Source organism: Polyodon spathula, chromosome 6, assembly GCF_017654505.1.
Source record: "Polyodon spathula isolate WHYD16114869_AA chromosome 6, ASM1765450v1, whole genome shotgun sequence".
Taxonomy (NCBI): Eukaryota; Metazoa; Chordata; class Actinopteri; order Acipenseriformes; family Polyodontidae; genus Polyodon; species Polyodon spathula.
Genome location: NC_054539.1, coordinates 43,615,827 through 43,633,768, shown reverse-complemented (window position 1 = coordinate 43,633,768; position 17,942 = coordinate 43,615,827). Strand labels below are relative to the sequence as shown.

General features: G+C 37.7%; 1 protein-coding gene across 1 annotated transcript; it reads left to right on the top strand.

Annotated features, from left to right (window-relative positions):
- Positions 1–1,970: 1,970 nt before the first annotated feature.
- LOC121316558 (opsin-5-like) lies at positions 1,971–10,863 on the top strand. The gene is made up of 6 exons (XM_041251603.1): positions 1,971–2,028; positions 3,306–3,511; positions 5,077–5,176; positions 7,236–7,340; positions 8,481–8,710; positions 10,403–10,863. Exons 1-6 carry the CDS (start codon positions 1,971–1,973, stop codon positions 10,847–10,849), a joined length of 1,146 nt encoding a protein of 381 aa, XP_041107537.1. The 3' UTR covers positions 10,850–10,863.
- The last annotated feature ends 7,079 nt before the right edge of the window (positions 10,864–17,942 follow it).

The window sequence follows — 17,942 nt, the reverse complement described above, 5'->3', positions numbered from 1 at the left end:
TGTCTCTGGGCCTCTATCCACTCGCCAGCCTGCCAACAGCAGCAAACTGCTACTATTTGAACACTGTTTGACCAACAAACTCCAAACATGGTAGTTATTGTCCCAGTAACTATGGAATACAAATATGTCAAAATGGTTATGTTTTATAAAACAAGATGGCCGCCAGGTGTATTTTTACGTCTGAAATTTAAAACTGCCTCAGTTGACAAATGGTTTATTTGACTAACTTGAAACTTCACAAGCATCAAGCATCATCCTTGGCATAAACTTTATTGAGAACTAAACACGCTTAGTGAGTACTTACTGATACTTAGGAGCTGTAAAACTGCCTGGCAGTTCTAGTTATTATTATTATTATTATTATTATTATTATTATTATTATTATTATTTATTAGTCATTCAGCAGATGCTTTTATCCAAAGTGACTTAGAGACTAGGAGTGAACTATGCATCAACAACTGCTGCTACAGAGTCACTTGGTTTTACATCTAAAGGATGGAGCACAAGGAGGTTAAGTGATAGGGTCAGACAATGACTGAGCCGGTATTTGAACCTTGGAACCTCCTGGTTTACTTTAACCACTGGACAACATACAGTACAGGCTTCCTACAGGGCAGAGCCTGGGATTGCTTGTTCTTGATCAGCAGCCTGCAGTGTGGGGCTACTAGAATAACTCCCCATTGTTCTCCTCAGCCAGGCAACCACTAAACCTCATCACAAGAAAACCTCATGCTGTATCTAGAAATCAGGCTCATCTGCAAACCAAAATCACATGCTGGGTATTCAATATCATAACCTTTTCATCCATTAGGAAAGCTTTTACTGTAACAGGGTAGCTGACTGCTCATACTGGCAAGGCAGTAATCACACAAGCAGACTTTCTGTGCAATTTTATTTCCACTTAAAAAAAAGCAAAAGGTGACCTATAGCATGCACTTAACACCGCACCTTCCTTGCAATATCGTATACACAGTTCTGTGCAGCAGAGCATACATGTATGTAATAACAACTCTGTTAACATGGGCTGCTCACTCAGCCATGGGGGTGGAATAATTCAGTAATTAACTGTTTGGACAATTGTCCAACTAATCAGTGTGCAATCAGATTGTCACTTGTCTGGAATGGAAGGAAACAAGGAGTCAATTAACTCTATCCCTGCCAAACCACAACAGAACAAGGAAACACTATTTACAATATACATATATTATTCATGGGTCTCCACCCTTTCACTGGTACATTCTTGTTTTGAAGCTGACCCTTTTTCTGAAAGGAATAAAGCAGCATTATAACTGTCAATAATTAAATCAAAACAACAATTTCAAGGACTAGGGTTTATATATATATATATATATATATATATGGACTGGAGAAGAGGCTCATAGTGGGGAAACTATGGCCCCTGAGTGAAGAAGTATATTTACAGACATGGGACTGTAATAGACTATAATTCTATGGGGTGATGCAAAACTTTTGACCATCATGCAGCTGTATCCTGTTTTAATTAAATATATACAGTAAAATACCTGAATATACCTGAATACGTTCAGGTTCTATGTTTACAAAAATGTACAGCTGTACTAAACACATTGACTGCTGTAGTATTGGCAACTCTGCAGCATAGTGTTGACAAAGGTAAATCAAACTGTGTTCTGAATATTGTCCTCTGTTTTTCTATACCATAATTTCTCTGACTTCAGTCTCTAGAATTAATAGGATTACAAACACACACGTCATACCCTGGTCACAAATGGAGTAGCAAAGACTATTTTTAGTCTGGATTAGGAAATAAGAATTGGTCAAGGGCTGCTTGGTTCTTTCGGTTTGGCAGGAAGACCCCAGTGTGACCTTGTCAGAAACTAGAGTCCTGGAGTTCTCCAAAAGGGACACTTGGGCGGTTACAACCAAAACGTTAAGAAGCAAGCATGTCATTTCAGAGACCTTTACAACAAGCCGGTATTCCATGGAGGAACATGAGTATTCTCTCCGAGCAAGGAGAGACCATCATAGGAGCATATCTCTTAATACTAGGTGGGTAACCAAAAGAAAAGAAAATGGTGCATTTCAGCAATGGATGATTAAATGATTTAACAATGAATTTAATAATATCAATAATAATAATATCAATTTTACATTTTATTTTAATAGTTGTTTTTGTTTACACAGTTGTGATTTTGTGCTTGCAATAGTGATATACTGCATATGTGATTGCTTAACTATAGCTTTATGCTTCTGCTATTGTGTGAGGTTGTCTTTTAAATGTTGAGTAGAAAACTACTTAGGAATGAATTAAATGTGTTTTGAGTGCCCAGTGATGGGGCATATGGAAAATATTTTTGATAAATTTAGATTAAATAAACTTTAATTAGGAATGTAACATTCAAAGGTAATCTGACCTTTCTTTTTAATGTATAAATGTAGCAGGTTTATTTATTTATTTATTTTTACCGTAAAAATCAAAGGTCACACTGACATAAAGGTCACTCCCCTTTATGAGCCTTCAGTTTTAGGAAAACACCTTTCTTGTGTTTAAAATACTTCTTTTTACTTTTTTTTCCTACATGCTCAGTACCGATACATAATGAAAAATACATAGATTTAGTTTCGAAATAACCCTTGTTTACAACATTTTATTCCATTAATAATTTGACAGTGTTGTTTTTCAATTTTAGTTAAAATGCAACTTCCAATTTAAGTGCAATGTCAAAACCCATTAAAAACCTTCAAAATACTTTTAAAAAGCCATATTGTGAAGCCTGAAATGGCTCGATTGGTAAAAGTAATACATGCAATACAATAAAATAATGGCACTATATTAAACTAAGATACAGATGGTCCAAGCAAGCAATAAAAAAAAACAATGCATGTATCTGCCCCCACCATGCACATCTTGTATCATAAAAAAATGTAATAGAAAACTTGTGAAAGTGGTGGCCTCAGCATAACTAAATTATCTATAATTAAGTTACCTTTAATGTATTTCGGTCCATGAAAGTATGCAAACCTGAAGAAAGGGTTTAATTTGTGTTTCTGTTAACATCCGCTGCCATTTCGTTCAATGAAATAGGCACCCTCTACAGTATTCTTTTTTTTTTTTTTTTTTACAAACTTGCTTTTAACTTCAAGAGGTTAATTCTTAATATCTTAACTCTGAAGCTTCCAAGGTTACCCCAGTATGTCAGTTGTTGTGACACCTCCACTGGTTCCTTTAATATGCAACAGGCAGCTTAAATTATCCTAGACACGGATTCTGCTTGAATTATGAACCCATAGAACACTGAATCATGTTTTCATGGTGTTTTTTTCAGGCTGGTTGTCATGGTTTGGGAACAGCTTAGTCATTTTTGTGCTTTATAAACAAAGAGCCAATCTACAGCCTACCGACTACCTCACCTTTAACCTGGCCATATCAGATGCCAGCATCTCTGTGTTTGGATACTCCAGAGGGATCATTGAAATCTTCAATGTCTTCCGGGATGACGGATTCCTTATAACCTCCATCTGGACCTGCCAGGTAAGGACTTGCTATGCCTGAATGTGTGTTTTTTTCCTGCATGTGTAACATGTGGAGGCAAGGTGCCAACTGGGGCTAGAATGACTACTTATTTGCCAAGGTCGAATAGTCAAGGTAAAAATAGTCGACTGGTTGAAATTTAAATATATATTATTATATACATATACATTATACATTATATATATACATTTGATCATGTCTGGTGCGCTCTCTATGTACATACAGCAGGGCTCTTCTGGCAGCCCATGGGCCACGTCCGGCCCACAAGGAACAATCAAGTGGCCTGTTGACAGTCAGAAAAAATTATAAAAATTAACTAAAATAAATATGGAAAGAAAAAAACAAAAACAGTAACATCGTAAATCAATTTACGTCTTATTTTTTATCGGGCAAAGCTGTGCACATCACACCACCCCTTTCCAGTCACTAATCCACTCAGCACGACTCACGCAAGTCAGTTACATTGAGCTTCGCTTTGCGTGCGCTGTGGGCGAAATTATTTTTTTTTACTCGTGTTGCTATTAATTTATTTTGTTTCTAAAGTGATATAAACATGGCTCTCTCTACTAAAAAGAGAAAACAATGGCGAAAATTGTAGATTCAACAATGAGTGGACTAATAAATATTTATTTTACGAACTGTACCGAACGCAAAGCCAATGTGTTTATTGTGCAATGAATGTGCGTCAGTAGGAATACAACATGAAAAGCCATTTTGAAACCAAACATGGAGCTTTTCGAAATACGTATCCAGAGGGCTCAGCCATAAGAAGCTCAAAGTAGAGGCGCTGATCTCTTTCTATCAACGTGCTTGTGCAAGTCTTCTGTGATCTTGCACTCGTCGATTGTTTTTTGAGATTCATTAAAAAGCAAGCCTATACCACACAAAGGAGATTAACAGTTTGGTCAGAAACATCAAATGACATTATTTGGGAAATTAACCAAAACGTAGAAACATGATTACATCCCTTTCCATGGGACTAATCTGTTTGTTTTTATAGTCAGGATTTCATTTTTGTGTTGGAGATGGAATAGAAACAAAGACATGTTTATTCGTTTTAAGTGGCACACTCACATATTCCGTGATGAAAGGTTTTGTGTGCATCTTTACATTACTTACAACCATTCTGTCACACAGTTCTCATTCTCAGACTGTATATTATAGTATATAATAGTATATATTATAACAGTTATACTATTAATATGTCACATACATTTTACAGTGTTGATAATGATACAAAATATACAAGTTAATTTCTGTTCCGTTAAAGGTCAAATAACTTCCATAGGAAATATTTAATTTTTGGACATGGCTTTTAGGCAAAATTATCATCTTACAAAGCCTATGCAGAGAAAGAGTGAAACATATATTCTGTGTCACAAACAAAAGTCCATCTGGAAAATGACAGGCCTTTTAGAAATATAGAGCATGAGCATTTGGCATTTCAAGAAGTTGTCCATGGGTGATTGCAGAGGTGAATGGAAAGGGTGGGTGATATTAAAATGTCATGCCCCTGTCAGTTTACAATGTAAGTGCCATAACAGGCCTTCATGTTGTCTTTACAGGTAGATGGTTTTCTAACCCTGCTGTTTGGCCTGACTAGCATCAACACTCTGACTGTCATCAGTGTCACCAGATACATCAAGGGATGCCATCCCAACCGAGGTAAGCCCCTGGCCAGATTCAATTGTATATTGGCCATATGAATCAATATGGAATGAATGCTATATGTATAATATTATATTCGGGGAAAAACCAAACAACACAATTCTTGAATAGGAATTAACATACTACAAAGCATTTTACTGCCATGCTAAGTTAACACCATATTTTTTTCAAAAAAGAAAGCTTTAATATTTAAAAAACTTTAAAAAAATTAATATTTAATAGCTTTGACAACATATATCAATAAGTTATTTTGAAATTAAATATAAAGTGTACTATATTGTACATGTGTAATACATTGTAATAATTAAAAATATAAGAAAGTTGTAATCTTACACATTGCTGTAGTATTTCTGTGTGTTTGTGTTTCCCTCCCTGTATTTCTACTGTTCCTAATGTGTTTACGCACTGTAATTGTGTTTCCCACTCTGCATTCCCGCCTCCGCTGTGTTTACCTCTGTCTGTGTAACTCAGCCTACTTGTTTGTGTTCCGTGTCTCCCCTGTGATTGGTTCCGTCTGTGTGTGTTCCCATTGGTCCAAAGTGAGTGGCTGAGAACCAATGGCATGTGTGTACACTCCGCATCCTAATTTACACTGGGGGCGGGGCTAACTGTATAAAAAGGGTTTGTTTCTGGCAATCTGTGTCATCACTGTCACTGTTTTGAATCCCATGTTGCAGAGCTGTGGACTGTGGGTGTGGAGAGAGCGTAAAACGTTACAGTATGATACCCTGCTTTACATGTATATTCAGAAGATTTCCAAACTGTACAGCAACTTACCTGCATCTGAACTTTCTAATTCTATACTTTTTTTCCCAAAGTGTTTACAGGGACACATTGTCTTCTGTAATACTGTGGTCAGGACCATTTAAGTGATGATAGTAAGCAGAGGATGAGATCAAAAGGAGTGCTATTAAGCAAGTTTAACTGTATATGGATATTATTACTATAGAGGCAATCGACTTACTAAATAAGTACATAGTACCCTAATTTCCAATAAAGTTCTCTTCATCTGTACTAGTAAATGGTCTGTCTCAGTAAATGGTCTGCCTCAGTAAAAGGCAGGGACAGGAAATGGTCTTTATCCAATTACTCATACTCTGTGTTGTATATTGATGGAAATACAGATAAAAGCAACATTTATAAATTAAATAATTTATTGTCTTTATTGTTTATAAACACGACTACTAGTTAGTTGTTTTGTAAACAAAAATGATGGAAGTCCTTTCCATTGACATGCATCACTTAAGCTTATGCATCACTTAAGCTTACTCAGCCCTCCCTTAGTCTATCATCAATAAAACCAAAAGATAATTAAAGCGCCAAGCTTCCCCTTACGTGCAAAGCTGTATTACTTTCAGACTTCTGACTGGACTTTGGGTGAATGGAAGAAATAGCCCTACAAAATTATCCGCCATGAAAATGACACAATACTGGCAATTGAGTAGTTCTGTACTAAGAGTAATGGTAGCACAAGGGCAGCTCAAATGGCATGAGACACTACAGAAACCAACCACAGTGGTTTCATGTTTTTACTTTACATATTGGTACTGTGAGCTTCCATTTTGGTGCAATGTTTGTTACAAATCCATTTTGTTGCCATTGCTGATACAGTACATTGAAGAATGCACTAGCCAAAACATTTATCTACTTGACTTAGTTTTACCTTAGTTTGCTGGTGCTGTGTTGTTTTCTGCTGACTGTTTTGTTGAGTAATACAATTCCAATTTTCAAACATTCCTTAAAACGTCATGAAATCTTTCAATTGTGTGGCAGGGTTTTCCACCTAATTCGACAATGTGATGTGATAAGTTTCAATGAAAAACCACTGTCAGCTCAAAAATAATGTTACTCTAAAATATGAGGGACGTATTACAGTTTTTGTGCTCTCCTCCAACATTTAAAAATATATATGAAGGACCTTAATCATCTTCTTGAACTGTAATAACTGAGGCAATCACATATTGTTATTAACATCAACACCTTCCAGTCATCAATAAAACAAATGTTGTATTGAATCTTTGACAGGTATTTAAATACCTTTTCTTTATCTTTACAGCTCATTGTATCAGTAATATGAACATTACTGTTTCACTGGGATTTATCTGGTTAGCGTCTACCTTCTGGTCAGGGGCACCTCTTTTGGGCTGGGGAAGCTACACAGGTGATTTTAAATCACACAAATGTGAAATTACTCTGACACACCTAAAACTCTCCAACTCCCACAGGGCTGAAGTTAATACTGCTCTAATGGTGAAGGCACTTTTATTCCAGAAATAGAGGCATGTTGATATTGAAGTAGTGAAGTGTGCTTTTTCCTGTGGTACACTACTGCACAACAAAAGTCAGTAGACTTAGCAGTCAAATACTTATCAGTACTAAGTATTGTTGTATTACTACACTGACTTTACTATTTGATGATGTCTAATATTCAGAAGCATTTACTGAAATTCATTATAAGTTAAAACGTTATGCATATTATTGTTATAATAAAAAAAAAAACAGTCTATACATCACTTTTTGTATATCACAAAAATGAAAACTGTACTCAGAACCTATTATTAAATATAAAACAAGTGTAAAGATGTATGGGAACTTTGACAAATTCTTAACAGTGATTGGCTGATTTCTCATATATGTTTTAAAATATTAGTAGTTAAGGAGTACACCAGTGGACATTCATAAATATCAAAGTAGTTTAAATAGTTCTTATGTAGGATGTAGTCTACTAGTTATACTGGGTCAATTTTACTACTTACAGTATGTATTTCTGAATGGCTGGTATTGCAAACTTAACAAGCTGTCATTTAGTCATGAAGTTTTAGTCGTGACGTTCAGTATATGCCTTCACACATTGTTCAACTTTGTTTACTTAATTGTACTGTGTGAACTTTGTTATTTATCAAGAAATGGATTCCTTGGAAATCTTTGCAAACAGCAAGCAATTACTTTATCTCCTGTGAGTCACATGATTATGTAATTTAACCATGACCAAGAAGCAAGCTGAAGATTCAAGCTTAAAATTAAGTGGATTTGTAATGATGTGTGTAATTCACCCATATCAGTAGAACACCCAATCAAAAAACATGTAGAAATACAAAAACAAACTAGTAAAATTGTTTATGTTGAGTTTAGGTTTTATTGCTTAATTGATTTTGATAGTAATTATGATTGAAAATGCAAGAAAGAACTAATTGAAGTTTAGTATCCATTTAAAATAGTTATCAAATGTACCAAATAAGCTCAAATATATGAAAGGCTGTTGATCTCTCAACTGTCCATTATCATTTAAATGGCTTTCTAGATCATGGGTATGGAACCTGTGAGATCGACTGGGCCAAAGCCACCTTCTCAACAATCTACAAGTCCTACATTGTGTCAATCTTCATCTGCTGCTTCTTCCTGCCAGTCTTCATGATGTTATTCTCCTACGTGTCCATTATCAACACTGTCAAGACCAGCCATGCCTTAGCAGCAGCAGGAGCGGGAGACCTCACTGACAGGCAAAGGAGAATGGAAAAGGACGTCACCCGGGTAGGTGCCCTTGGCTTTAACAGGAACGTGCTCTTATCATCACATGCTTTGATGTGACTTAGGTGAAGGTATAAAAACAGACAGGTTAAAATAAACACAGCTGCGTGAACATATAGATGCAAGACTGTGTGATTAAAGATGTTACAGAATAGGATTTAATTTGCCTGTTTGGAACTGAATGATTGAACTGCCTGACTAAGAGCTCTGAATAAACCTGTTTGAAGAGTTTAAAATAATAGAGAGCCAAGTGTGTAGGTACACATAAGGCTAAGCTCAAGGATGTGTACACGGTCCAGTTGTCCTCATTTAGTGTTGTGAATATTGTTTTAAATCAAAGGTCTGCCTCAAGTATTTTCCCTGCACAGTGGCCACACTGAGCTAATGCTAAAAAATATTGTCATTAAATGTTAATGGAATACTTTTCACACACACGCATATATATATATATATATAATACGATTGAACCTAATGGTCTCAATGAGACGCTAGAACTGAACTCTTATTTATGAACTAGGAGTATTAATTAACATCTAATTAATTGTACTGAAGTTGAGATGTACTGTTGAATGAATGTTGATCAGGTGTTCTTGTATGTTGTTAAAATTTGACTTTAAAAAAAAAAAATTGATTATTAACTTAAATGTTAGCTAATTAATCATGCAATTGTTGATGTGATGTAATTGCTAATTCACAAAGAATATATAACACAATGAATTGTGGTGTTGCCACCATTGACAGTTTGTAACCTGATGAAGACACTGATGTGTCGAAACGCGCTGTTCTACGCTTTTTAATACAAATGGATATCAGTAAAGATTGGTTTTAATGAGATGCCGAGCATTTCACCTTATTGAACTGTTCAGAATGTAAAGGATCTGCAGGAGTATGCTGCCATTCCAGTTTCTGTTACTGGGGAGAAATGGATATACAACCAGCTATATCAGAGACAATCATATTTAATTATCTATTCCTTTGTGGTAAGCACCTCATCACGTTAAACTTTTTTGTGCACGACTGACTTTCTAAAAAATGAATTGTGTGTGTGTGTGTGTGTGTGTGTGTGTGTGTGTGTGTATATATATATATATATATATATATATATATATATATATATATATATAATATATATATAATCTGTTTGTGGTTACTATATATGAATGTTTGTTATACCGCAGGGTTGCAATGATGAATCCCTGTAATCTTTAAATTATTAAGGTCATGAAATATGAATGTTGTACTAATATTGTATCATTCCTTCTTTGTGTTCTGATATTGTACAAATGTTGTTTTCACCTTGTTTTCATCTTGTTTTAAGTTCATTACATGTTTCTCCTACATACAATAGGTGACATATTTTACACTGTATTGCATAGATCACATTAGATGCAATCAAATTTATATCCTGTTCTATAAAAAATGCAATATCCAATTTTGGATTAGTAATAAACATCTTTTTTTTTTAATTGTTTACCAAATCAGGTTGTATTATTCTATTATTGCTATTGATTTTAGTTTGGGTTAGGGTTTGAGTTAGGGTTATGGCAACAGCACCAGATCCGTTCTAGAAGTAGGGGGGTAGGGAGGTGGGGGTTGCAATGGTTAGGGTTATGGTTGTGGTTGGGGTTAAGGTTATAGGGGTCTTCATACCATTACTGGTTCTTGATCACTATCTTTTAAATACTGCCTCTCCAGGTGTCCATTGTCATCTGCACAGCCTTTATCATAGCCTGGTCACCCTATGCTGTGATCTCCCTGTGGTCTGCCTGGGGTTACCATGTCCCCAACATGGCCAGCATCTTTACCAGGCTCTTCGCCAAGTCAGCCAGCTTTTACAACCCCATCATCTACTTCAACATGAGCTCCAAGTTCCGTAAGGACATCAGCATCCTGCTGCCCTGTAACAAGGAGAACAATGACACTGTCAAGCTCAAACGTTTCAAGAAACTCAAGCAAAAAGCTGAACTTCCTCCCAGACACAAAAGAGAATGGAATTACATTCAGGAGAAGAAGCTGATGCAAACCCCAGACTTGGGCATGGGGAGCCCATCCAACACTCCTCCTCCAGAGAACAGGGAAGTCTTCTTCGTCCCAATGCCTTCAGCACCTGAGACTCCTGAATTTGAATGTGACAGACTCTGAAAAGGGGGAGTCTATTTTTTATAAAGTGTGTGTAAAAGATCTATGCAGTTTAGGGGCCATGTGTGCAGTTGAATGGCAATTTTGTTTCCAAGTTTTTTGTTTGTCTTTTGTCCTTTTCCATATCAATAAACGATTTCTATATTAAAATAGTGTCTTATGTGTTGTTACCATGAGAGATAATTTATACCGAATCATCTACACTGCAGCGTCCTCATCTACACCTCTTTCTACCTTTTCACTTGATTGTATTTTGCGATGTTGGAACTGTCTTTAATGGCTTCCTGCCAATGTAGCCTCCTTGGCTTTCAGTGTCAGAGCAAGGTGACAGTTACAGTGTACTGTGAGAATTTTGAAACAGTACATGAAGTCAAGTAGCCACTTCAAAGTTGCTGTATGTCAAGAGGTTCTATGTGTCCCTGTGAACATGTCTTCCTGATGGAGAAATTTTAAATGATTACTGGTATAAATCCTTTAGGTCTCAGCTACAGTACTTGGCCCTCTATAACCTGTGGTGGTAGTCCTAGAATCTTGTTGCCCATTATTTGCTGCCTCCACCTGCAAAGTTTCATTATTTTTCTGTTTTTTCCACAGCATAGAAAAAAAGCCTGGTGACTTTATAATGACCCTATACATTGTTTTTCAACGCCACGTAGGTTAACACATTTTTCTTTAATTACTTCTTTGCCCAAATTTTGTGTCATCCTGCTAAAATACCTGTCAGTCACCCTATGTAAAATTGTTGCCAGCTTCCTAATTCTCATCTTGCTTTTCAGTTTGTGGTTACCACGCAGACTTGCAGACCCAATCTTAAAACAAACCTTTGTTTTCAATATGTCTAAAATGATTACTCGCCCGACCAGCTTTTGTTTTCATCTGACTCTGATTTTTTCTCTCCTTCTGGCTGTCTTCCTTCAACAAATAATCCACCAAAAAAACTCTCAAATAAATCCACCCATCCTACTTCTCTTCCATCTGACAATGCTGCTGAAGATTTCCATCAAACTTCTGCCAATTCTGCTGCTTCAATCTCAGCTCATCCAACTTTGCCCTCTGCCATTCCTCTTCGCCACTCTAAACCCATTAAATCTCAGGATGAGCATGCCCGGAGTGGGGGCCATCTCCCCCAGAGGTTTTCTCCCACAAAAAAATTGTTATTAATCATTAACTATCATTTCTAACTAACAATTTTCTCTCTTCTTTCCATTGGTGGCACAGTTGTGGTGAGCCAGTGGTCCTCTTTGGGGGCAAATGAAGCTCAGTTTCCAACCTTAGAGGCTGACATCGTCTTGCCCTCTGAGAGGAAGGTTCCCGCTGGTCAGAGGGGACCCCCATTCAAAAAGTTTTACAATTTGTTTTCCATTCTCCTGCTTAAATCTATTCATCTGCACCTGTGCCAGTCTCCACGTTCAGAGAGCAAAACTTACTCCCAACTTTCAAGCTAGTCATTGACTCAACTTATCGAAGATGGCTCTTACAGCTCTTTATTCTCTCTTCCAGCACTTTTTTCTCCCTGCATAGATCGCGAGGCTCTCCATGCAGCCTCGGAGCGTCAGCTGAGTCGGACTCTCGATTAGACGTCTCAGTAAGCCAGGGAGACCTTGGTACATCCTCTATTCTTCCTTAGTTTCCCCTTGGGGGAGATTTGTCACGTAATGCCTTGGAGGTCGATCGGTTTGGCCTCACCTCAGCAAGGGTGGTTCTCCAATTAGACAAGGGGAAACCCCTATTCTGTTACTAAAGTCACAATAACTTAGTCTTTATTCTAGTAGGCCCTTTGTGCAGGCCTGAATCCTGCCTCATGAAATTACAGAACACACAGAAACAAACACTAACAAAAACACATATTACCAAATAAAACGGCACAAGGGCCAAAACAAAAGATTTACACAAAACTCACGAATGTAAACAAACATGGACACGGACAGAAATACATCACACCTTCACCAACACTAACACTAAACATTATTTCTAACTAACACCCGTGATCACCCGATTTATACACCTGTGGCTGGAGTATTAATTAATAATTTATTCAATTCATGGCCACATTCCCATGTGTTTAGACAGGGAGAAATTTAACCCCCTCCCTGCCAGCCCATTATTCCCCTACACCAACACATACACACATGCACTGGCAGGACTTTCACGCTGCTACACTGCCACAGTAATGTAAAGGGAACATGTACTGTAAGTTGGAACCTCAAATATTTGGGGTATTCTGACCAATCCCTGCACAGATGAGACCAGGAAACAGAACGTTTATTCAACACAACAAATAAATGAGGCAATACACTGAAAGTAATACAAAGGAAAATAAAATCCTAACCCTCACCAGGGTATTCACTAAACTTTTTTATTTCCCTCTCTATTTTGCAAACTAATAAACAAAGCAAAAAGATAAACAAGGACTGAAAACATAAAAGTTTGGTTGGGAAATCTTCTTTGGATTCCCCATTGCAATCTTCCACAGGGAAGTGTATTTTAGTTCTTGTAGTAATTATAATTTTAGTTTTCTTCTTTTAATCAAACTCCCTTTTCTTTCAGGTTTATTGGACAAGCAGATAAGTTCTGTAGTTTTGTCTCCCTCTCTTGGAGCTCGCTGATACTGTAGGTCAGTGGTTCTGAAAGGTTTCTACCCTCGGCACCCTCTGCAGCACAACCCGAGGACCTGTGACTTGATATACAGCTGATTAAAATTATTTTCAAAACTTCTTGTTGTAACTGTCAGGTTCTCCTTTAAAACACGAAATGCTGATAATAAAGCAGGTTACTTAACACTAGAAACACTGCGGTTATACTCATTTTAACAACTTCAATATTAACATGAAAGACAAACTATCGGATACAACTGGAAAGTTTTATTCAAGCACATCATATCAAACATCTGCACAGCCAAAACACTTTATTTAAATGAACAATTAAACATAAAGGGGTGTATTATCTAACTCACCACATATAAGCAATACTTAAAAAAAATGAAAAGTATAATAAAATAAACATTTTAAAAGAAACTAATGTGGAAACAGGTATATGTACATACAAAACTGTAAAAACAAATTTATTTTTAACGATGCCAAAAAACTATTAATTCCGGTGCAAAGTACAGTTTACCTGGGACTCTGTCTGGACTCCCTCACAATGAGGGCCTATCTGTCAGACGACACTGGCTGCCATTCAACAGGGATCGATAGTGTCTCTGGTATTGTGTCAGAAGTTGCTGGGTCTGATGGCCGCAGCTTCATCAGCCCTACAGCTGGGGTTACTCCATATGCACCTGCTTGAAGCGTGGCTCAATATCTTCTGGTTATATCCCAAACGCGACAGACACCATTGGCTAACTGTGTCTCGTGCATGCTGGGAAGCCATTTGCTGGTGGAGGCAGACGTCTCACAGGCGTGAAGGTGTAAGGATGCTGGTGATCCACAGCCATCAGGTGATGACGACAGATGCATCCAACTTAGGTTAGGGTGCTGTCAGGGCCGCGGGTCCTTTGCATATAAATGTGCTATAGCTGCAAGCGGCTCACCTTGCTCACCAGCATTTTCTTCCGGTGCTCCAAGGGAGACAGATAACATGTCGGTAGTGGCGTATGTCAACTGCCAGGGAGGAATTCGTTTCCCGGGGTTGCATCACACAGCCTTCAAATTGTTAACCTGGGCACAATTGAACCTGTTAGTCGCCTGGGCTGTTCATCTTACTGGAGTGGCAAATTAGGCAGTGAACCTCCTCTCGAGGGAGGGTCCCCACCCATCAGAATGGTGACTCCACCCTCAGGTAGTAGAGCGCATATGGGAACGTTTCGGGAAGGCCAGAGTCGATCTCTTTGCCACAGCGGAGATGATTCACTGCCTCCTATGGTTCTCCCTCCACCATTGCGGCGGTCCACTAGGTGTCGACGCCCTAGCCAACAAGTGGCACAGGACACTCTTATACATGTTCTTGCCAATACCGTTGCTCCCAGCATTCTTATAGAAGGTCCAGAGAGAGAAGGCGATAGTTCTCCTGGTGGCCCCCAGATACCCCAGGAAAATCTGGTTTTCGACCCTTTGCCAGCTACTTCAAGGCCAGCCCTGGGAGATCCCACTACTCCTGGATCTCCTCAGACAGGTGAGAACCACTCTTTGGCATTCAGAACCAGGCTGACTCCAACTATGGGTCTGGCCCCTGAAGGGGACCATTTGCTTGCCTTAGGGCTCTCAGACACAGTCGTTAGTACACTGCAGAATGCTAGGGCCTCCTCCACAAGGTCGTTGTACACCTACACGTGGAGGTATTTTCAAGACTGATGTCTGACCAGAGGTCATGATCTTATCTCTTGCAAATACAGCGTGGAGCTTCTATTTTAAATATAATCCTGAGATTTCATCCCAATGTTTTATACAGATAGTACACTTGCACTGCTAGACTATTTGAATACTATACTGTACAAAGGTCAATTGGTTATTATTAAGAGTAGACCTGGGTTGGTTAACTATAAAATATTGTGGGAAGCACCTGTGTGACAAAGATTAGGCAGTGTTAACCTATAGTAAAGCAAGGTTGTGGCAGTTCCTGTCTTATTGTGGTGTTGCTGTTCTGCTCTTCTCACAGCTGTATGTGATTGTTAACAACGTTTTAAAAGTCTGACTAATGCATGCTTGTACTCACCCCACGCAATATATTTGGAACCAAATGACAACCACAGACAAACTCCTTTGTTAACCAACAGAATCTACAAAAACATGTGGGAATCCAGGCAGTGGAAATGTTTGGCTGTTTGCTGCTGCCCATTATAACAGCCCACACCTCCTGATGGAAAGTTTCATTCTGGGAATAAAAGCCTCTTGTAAGTTTGACTTTAAAAAACTACAAGGTTTGCCTTTGAACAAACCCAGTGAGCCAAAGCTGTGACATTTCACTATGTCCAAGTAAAACAAACAAGGACACAGCCAGTGTCTAAAGACATTGATTTGAGTAACATACTGTTTGGTGAATAACTTGGGAAGCATTGTACAGTTAACACAGCATCAACAAGGGCTAGAATCCAGCACAACATAATTGTGAAATGCTATGTAGTCTATTCAACTTCTGTTGCATTCTGTGTTTGGGTTATTACATAACATAGTGTACTGATTAGGGCAGGGATCCTTAATCCTTAAGTTGCAGACTGGAACACACTTTTATAAGACTGGCCCCGTTCTAACATCTATTAATATTTAACTTCTTTAGTTGTGGACACTCTATCATGTAAAAAACAAATGGTTCAGCTCATTTATGCTACATTGACTAATGATTGGCCAAATGTATTTCCTAATATCAACCTATGATGTATTGTCAGTGATGCAGCCAATAGGAAAGTTATACAGTAGATGTCAAAACCTAACAGTATGTAGGGGGTTTACCACAAAGCCTTTACCCTACCTCAAATTTCTGTCTTAATTGTATCCATACCTAAACCTGTTAGACATGTAATACATCACATCACACTGATATATATTAAAATTAAAATAATTGAAGGCTCAAGGACCCCATGACATTAATGTACCACCCTTAATGAGGACCCCTACTCAATGAATCTATAAAAATAGGAAAATTGGTTCCTGGCGCTGTTAGCACAGGCACTGGGAATGAAGATTATGAATGGACAATATACTTCAAACTTCAAAAAGCAGCAATCATGTAAATGAATGGAAAACATTGCTTTAACAGGTATCAGGGCCGTTTGGGAGAACATATTTCTCTGTGTTCCAGACTGCTCGAGGTGTTGTCATTCACAAGTAATATCTTCTTTATCCTGGATATTTATGACAATTCCTCTGTGGTTCCTGTCACAAAACTCTTCAGGGAAACTGGGCATGAAAAAGTTTTCTCCATAATGTCTTGTTGAGCACCTACAATTAGTTAAATATCAAAGTCTTATATATCTGTTGTCCATTGTCACTGAAACTAACTTACAACACGGAGCTGCACCTTTTATATACTGCATTGAAGAATACATTGAAAGAATGCCATTCCCATTATAAACTAATATCAGACATGCGAGGGATACACAAATGTAAAACTTTTGCACTGAAGTATAACAAGGTAAGCGTAATGCTTGTTTACACTTCTAAATAACTTTGTAAATTTAATGGCGTTACCTGTTTAAGTTATTAACAAAGGTTCACAGCAAAATACTTTTCAGTTGTCATTTGTCACTGTCTGCTGCGCTCCACAAAAGATTTTCATGAGAATTGTTTAGCCCTAGACCTGTAAATCAATGCTCTGCATTGGGTTGGTGTTGCCACAGAAAGCCAAGAACGGGGTTGTCAGCGAGGCAATTCTTTCTATAAAATACAGCAGGAAAGTGGAAATGTAAAATAATGCTTGTCCAGTAGAGCAAGTGAGTGTTATAAATGTGTGGGTTTTACATGATTTCCAGCATGTTACTTTGAATGGATCCAGTAAGCTTACAGCCAGACAAAAGCTTGTATTAGACAATGCCATGCAGCTGCCTGAAGAAATGTAAAGTACACATAGTTTTGCAGTGTGCAGTATCTGACTCCTGTAAAATACTGCAGTATACAGTGTATGCCTACTGTATAAATCACAAAACATTTTTTCCCATTAAAAGCAGGAAAGACCCATCTAATACTTTGATATATAACATTCAAGTCTACCGATCGATCGATCGATCAATAGATAGATAACTCATAGGCCTATGGTATGGTATGGTATAGTAACTGTGTGCATACAGTGCACATATATCGTCAGACTGGCACATTTCTCAAAACGGTCAATTTGGAGCTATAGCTGCAGGATAGTTTATTAAATCATTTATCATTGAAATGGTAATATGAAAAACTCAAGCTAATCAAAAGATGTATTTTATCTAAAAGAATGAAACAACTGTATTCCTTAAAAGTGCCTATATTTTTATTGTCATATCTGACTGATAATAGCAATTAAATTAATTAATCGTTGAAATACTTTCTCAAAAGCACTATTGAGAAAGGTGTAACTATTTCAGGAATGCACGGGGATCCACGTGGTTCTATAAAAAGTTTCTGAGGTAATGTCAAAATCCTATGAATATTCTGCAAATAAAACCAGTGCACGACGACAAGGAATCTCA

Bases quoted from the DNA above. Each gene is read 5' to 3' on its own strand.
- LOC121316558 (XM_041251603.1), top strand. From the start codon at position 1,971: ATGAGTATTCTCTCCGAGCAAGGAGAGACCATCATAGGAGCATATCTC. The intron at 3,512-5,076 runs GTAAGGACTTGC...TTGTCTTTACAG, and splicing joins CCTCCATCTGGACCTGCCAG to GTAGATGGTTTTCTAACCCT. The intron at 8,711-10,402 runs GTAGGTGCCCTT...CTGCCTCTCCAG, and splicing joins TGGAAAAGGACGTCACCCGG to GTGTCCATTGTCATCTGCAC.